Here is a 6,319-nt window from a genome sequence, read left to right as displayed (position 1 = left end):
ACTTTGCACTAAGATTTGTACAAAGATTCTCAACTATGATTTAAAAAGAAATTATTTTACCTTACACAATATATTTGTAAAAATAGCCAATTTTTCTTTAGTTTTTTTTTCTTATTACAATCAATGTATGTATTTATTGTCATATTAATGTGTTCTTTGGGAAACGTACTAACAAAATAAGTAGGATAATGAGAGCTTTTCTTTTCCTATTACTCATTATGTTTACCTACACTGCCTGATACGCATGAAGTATGTCCTGGTGTCCTCTACATACAGTGGAGCTGTATATGAAATTCAGAACAGAAAGTCATATTCTGCTTTGAAACCTAATAAAGTTGTACTGAGACGAGGAAAAATATTTAGGAAAATAGTCTGATTTAAATGATAATTACAAAATATTATCATATTTCTATCACACTTATGAATTTTGTCAAGCACTCAATGTCTGTCATATTTAAAGGCCAGGGAGAGAGACTTGTCATGATCGAACCTCCAGATATTTGGTATCTCTGAAATACTCTGAATGTGCTCTAAACCAAACTTAAAACTCTGACATGTATGGTCAAAGGACTGGGGTGGGAAAATGTATGCTCTGTGTCTAAGAATCAGACCCTTTCTTTGACTTCCTTTCTTCACATTGCAGTGTAGACTAATAGTAATTGGATAAATTAATTTGTCTTGTCATTATTGCTGTTTGGGTTATTTCGAATTATTCATTATCTGTTTTCTTCTGTTAAACTTTTATTTTCTCATAAAGCCCCTCCCCTTCTGATAAGATATAAAATCAGCACTCAAACTGAAACATTTCATTCACCTCCTGATCAAAGATGGATATTCAAATCTCAGCTTTTCTTCTGTTCGTTCTTGTCACTGCAGGTACAAAGACAGATCATGCTTTTACTGTTATTGGGTTCAAATACAGATCACTGATGTCTCTCTCTGTTTTATTAATGAAGGACACTCTCTCAGCTGCTATCAGTGCAGGAATGAGACGAGTTCTTGTGCGGATCCTGGGAATATAACATGTCCTAGTGGATATTCCAAGTGCATGAATGTAACAACAGTATCGCAATTTGGTAAGTCTAATATGATTTATTGATTTACTGTTATATTTGACTGATACAGATGCTGGTATTATTTAATGCCGTTGAAACAGTCGACGTGTAAATTCTCACAGAACCTCTAATTGTTTTTCTGTCAGAATTTACGATTTCAATTACAGAATATTCTACATAGATTTCTGCTATTTAATTTTTTGGTTAGAAATTGTTATATATGTTTTGCTTTCTACTTTTTTCTGTATTATTCATGTATTTTAGGTGCAACTAAAGTGAATGGTAGATATTGTGCTGGTTACTGTACAAGTGGGTCGATGAACTATGGCTCTGTACAGGTGTCTTATTCCTGCTGTGACACTGACCTTTGTAATGTACCAGATGCTCCAGGTATTGTACTTTATGCTGACCGTAGAATCTGTTAGATCAAAACTAATTTTAATTCCATATGATATTTATTAAGGAATCAAAATGAGAGTGAAACTTGATTGTCTACCAATTGATGGAGCAGCTAAAGGTGTTGTTTCATTAGATGTCATATTTTGAATTAAAATAAAAGAACTGTCTTGTTTCCCTCCTGTAGATCCCAGCACTAACACTCCCAATGGAAAGAAATGTTATTATTGTGTTGGTCAGAACTGCTCAAACACAGTGAATTGTTCAGGGAGTGAAGACCACTGCATTTCAATGACAGGTGAGAGTCAAGATTCAAGTTGTTATTTAGTTTCTCCATTATTCATTTTAAATTTCTGATACCAATTGCTATCTTAGACTAACATCTGTTTTCTTTCTTTTCATCAGTGAATTCCAATGAATCACAGCTTCTAAAAGGCTGTGTCTCTAAATCTATTTGTGATTATGCCAACATATCTTTTAGTAGTGTTTATGGCATCTTATGTTGTGAGGGGAACTTGTGTAATGGCGTTTATAATGTCACCCAGAACATCAACATCACCCAGAACATCAACCAGAACATCATCCAGAACATCATCCAGAACATCATCCAGAGCGTCACTCAAAACGCCACCCAGAGCGTCACCCAGAGCGTCACTCAAAACGTCCCCCAGAGTAGCACTCAAAATGCCACACAGAGCATCACTTTAAAAGTCCCCCAGAGTAGTAACAGTGCTAAAAGTATCACCCAGGGCTTCATGTTATTATTTATTGTTAACTTAATTAAGTAAGCAATCAATAATAAAATAAGAATAAATTAGCTAATTTTGAACAGAAGTAGTAGACTACTATTACTATTACTAATAGATCACTATTGTCTGTTGTTGACTGGTAGATGCAACTTTTCAAATGACATTTTGGAAAAGCATAATACAGTTTTGAATGCATTGTTTGCTTTTGCTAGATTTGTGTGTTAGTGTGTGTGTGGTTTTATACCTAGTGTTTTTATTTTCACAAATGGTTAGACATTGTTTGCTTAATCTTTGGCCAATTGTCCCATGATTCTAGACACAAAACCACACACTCTGGAACTCGCAATTGCTAATATTTACGATGAAGGCATTAATAAATATTCAGTGTGACAATTGTCCTGAGATGACTTACATGACTATCATGTTTGTCTTCTTAGCCAGTGATACCCACACAACAGACAGACTTCTCATATATAGACCAAACATGTAGTATGTAATATTGACAGCTAGTGGTTTAAATGGGCACTGCAATCCAAGTTCAAAATAGATCTTTCAAGTGTAGAAATAAGGAAAAATATATTGTAATTTCCCTATTGTGTTGTAAAGCAAAATAATATACCTGTGAAATATTAATTTGTATGTGTTTTACAGTGCAGTTGTTTTGCAATATAAGGCTATTACTGTCATAGGAATAATAATAATAAATAAAATACAATCATTATTATATTCTAATTTGTTTGGATTCCTAAAACCCCAAGTGTGCAAGTAATGTAGTCTGAGACAATATATAATTTTGAAATTCAATGTGCATTAGATTTTAAAGAATTTAACTTTAAAATGTACAAATATCTTCCGGGGGGCATTGATTACCAGTTTAATTAATAATTTGATTTGATAAACAGTGTCAGGTCATCCCTTGTGACATCATACTCAACCAGGGGTCAGTGGTGTCCGATGAAGTGTACAGTGTATTGTGTTCCTTGGTAAATGACATTGTTCTAAAATTAAATTGTTCTAAATATGCTTTCAAAAGTTACTTCACTTGAGTTAAAGTTGTGACAACTAGCACCAGTATAAGAATAAACTACCTACTGACACTTGACCATGTCTGCTTGTGTTAAACATTTTTTATAATTTAGATACTCTGTGACCAAAAGACCAAACTGTGAGTATTTTAACATCACAGACTTTTAGGTCATACTAGTAAAAAGTCTTACTCTTTCCTTCTTTATTTATCTCTCATAATGCAGATGAACTGGTAGAGTTATACTGATAGGTGAGATATAAACCTTTCATGGACAGAGACTGATGTGGAACTGGAGTGACAGACGTTGCAGCTGAAATGTGGTGGACTGTTTGTCTGCAACTTGAAGCAATTATAATAAAGCACGCAAACTAACCCCAGAACAAACTACGCCAAAGAGGATGCAACACTTCTAGTAGAGTGAGCTTGTAACCTGAGCGGGCAGAAAACACCCCTGTGACTGATAAGCCAGGGTGATGGCTTTCACAATCCAGTGGGCCATCCTCTGCTTACTGATGGCCTTCCCCTTCTGCCGGCCTCCATAACAGACAAAGAGCTGGTCTGAGGTCCTAAAGCTTTGTGTCCAGTCTACGTAGCATCTCAAGGCTCAGACCGGACAGAGCAAAGCTAGGGCTGGGTCTGCCTCCTCCTGGACAGCGCTTGCAGGCTCACCACTTGATCCCTGAACAGAATAGTGGGAACCTTGGGTTCAGGATTACCTCAGGATTACCTGGGAGTCAGCCGGCCCAAACTCTAGGCATGAATCGTCGACCAAAAAATGCATGCAGGTCCCCTACCCGCTTGATGGAGGCCAGTGAAAGCAGAAGCAGAGGTTTCATTGAAAAAGATTTTAGCTCAACTTACTGCAAAGGCTCAAGTGGGCCCTGCTGTAGTGTTTTAAGCACCAGAGACAGGTCCCAAAAGGGTATGGAGGAGGGCCGAGGAGGATTTAACCTTCTCGCCCCCCTAAGAAACCTAATGACAAGGTCATCCTTCCCCACCCGAATTATCTTCCTCAGCATCATGGTTAGCAGCAATCACAGCAGCATAGATTTTAAGGGTGGAGGGAGACAACCTTCGCTCCAACCCTTACTGCAAAAAAGAAAGCACGAACTTGATCAGGGTCGATGAACACCGCTTGATGAACAGGTTCCACTTCAAGGCGTAAGCATGTCTCGTTGATGGTGCTATCACCATAGTGATGGTGTCAACAACCTATTGGGGTAGATCACCTAGAATTCTGCGTCTCGTCCAGGGACCAGACATGAAATTTCCAGAGGTCTGGATGCGGGTTCCATAGGACGTGCCATCTCTGAGTCAGTAGATCTTTCCTCAGAGGAATCTGCCAGGGAGGGGCTGTCGTGAGGAGCATTACTCTTACTCATTACTCTTAAGGCTTACTGAGGGAAATGCATATTTGCGCAAGTCTTGTGGCCAGCTTTGTGTCATTGTGTCCATGCTGAGTATTCCATAACAGCTGGCAGTGAGAGGTTTCTGGAGAGGTAAACAGGTGAGCGACTCCAAATTGTCTCCAAAGCAGCTGGACTGTCTGGGTATGGAGTCACCATTCTCCCATTCTGTCTGTTCAGCCAAATACAACTCCATACTGAGAAAAGAGGTCCTCTGCATTAGGGAGAGTTTCTTTTCCCAGTTGACCCGAAGACCCAACTGGCTGAGGTGCCAGAGCACAAGGTCCCTGTGCTCACACAATTGATTCCTAGACTGTGCTAGTATAAGCCAGTCATAGAGATAGTTGAGGATGCGAACACCATGATCTCTGATGGGTTCAAGAGCCCACTCCATGACTTTCATTAAGACACAGGGAAATGGGATAGCCCAAAGGGCAGGACCTTCTACAGATATGCACGTCCCTCGAAGATGAACCGCAGGTATGGTCTGTAGTCTGGTAGGGTCGACATATGAAAGTAAGCATCCCACAGGTCGATCGCTGCAAACCAATCTCGAAGGGCCCAGTTCAAGTCACCTAGATCCAGGATTGGTCCCGGGTATGCCGGGAAAATTAATTTGCGTAGCCGAGGCTGATGGTAAGCAGAGGCCAGCGAGACGGGCCCCAGACACCGTGCAAGCAGGATCAGGAAACCACCACCATACCTGGAATGGTGGAACGAGGTGGAACACAGGGACCCAACTTGGACATGTTGTGAGCGGACCAAAGAGGGGTCTGAGTATGCAGTGCAATCCTTACCTGGTTCCACAGGCTGCATGAGTAGGGCCTTTGTTAATGCTCTCGAAATGCCCACTGCTGGCAACTGGCGATGGAGAAGGATGAGTGGGGTCCAGTGTTAGTCCGTCTGCGATTCTCTGTGCCCTCTCAGTACCCAGGGACAGAGAAAACTGCTCTCTCATCAAGATTTTCCAGATTCTCCACCCGGCCCTCCTCCTTCAGGGGAGGGAGAGGTGCCTTCATCATCCTCCAAACAGCAGCTTCCTCACTCTCTGGGTCACTTTTCCTGGGGCCTCTTGCTCTTCTGATCACCGCCAGGTTTGACGGGGGCCAAACCACCCATGCTCCTGCTGGAAGTAGCCCTCGCCTGGCAGATTGTGGCAGAGACAATGGAGCTCTGTCCCCTTGGAGAAAACAGAGACTGGCCCTCAACTCCGAGATGATCATCTTCCTGCAATGGGAACTTGACTCATCTGTGAATGCCACCTCAGCGTGTTTAATGCCAATTTCAGGGAAATGCACTTTTAGGTGCTGAGACACACAGGGGAAATTACCATTTTCAGCACGACAGGGGCTAGTGCAGCCTGAAGTGTACAACCCACTTGACGCAGGAATGAACACCGCTGAAGCACAGTCCACCAATACAAGAAGCTCCACAGAGAGCACACATGAAGCAGTTTGGTAGGAGCAGAATGATGTCGCTAAACTAAGTACACTTTCATTCATTTCAGACTTTAAAAATGGCAAAAGGGTATTTTAACAGGGTGGGTTACAGTAATGGCATGTGATTCAAGTGAACCAGTACCTGTAGGTGATGGCTGAAGATCAAATTTCCATTCTTTGGATATAAGGAGACCCGTACCTCCACCCCTCCCAATGGTACGAGGAGTGTGGGAACAAGTGAAATTAG

General features: G+C 41.0%; 1 protein-coding gene across 1 annotated transcript; it reads left to right on the top strand.

The window, feature by feature from the left end:
* The first annotated feature begins 791 nt into the window (after positions 1-791).
* LOC113079803 (urokinase plasminogen activator surface receptor-like) lies at positions 792-3,282 on the top strand. Its single transcript, XM_026252027.1, has 5 exons — positions 792-876; positions 957-1,076; positions 1,320-1,445; positions 1,639-1,749; positions 1,857-3,282. The coding sequence occupies exons 1-5, from the start codon at positions 828-830 to the stop codon at positions 2,237-2,239; spliced, it is 789 nt and encodes a 262-aa protein (XP_026107812.1). The 5' UTR covers positions 792-827; the 3' UTR covers positions 2,240-3,282.
* The last annotated feature ends 3,037 nt before the right edge of the window (positions 3,283-6,319 follow it).

This window comes from Carassius auratus, unplaced genomic scaffold, assembly GCF_003368295.1.
Source record: "Carassius auratus strain Wakin unplaced genomic scaffold, ASM336829v1 scaf_tig00029285, whole genome shotgun sequence".
Lineage (NCBI taxonomy): Eukaryota > Metazoa > Chordata > Actinopteri > Cypriniformes > Cyprinidae > Carassius > Carassius auratus.
Note: the sequence above shows the minus strand (reverse complement) of the source record. Positions and strands in the feature narration are given on the sequence as shown.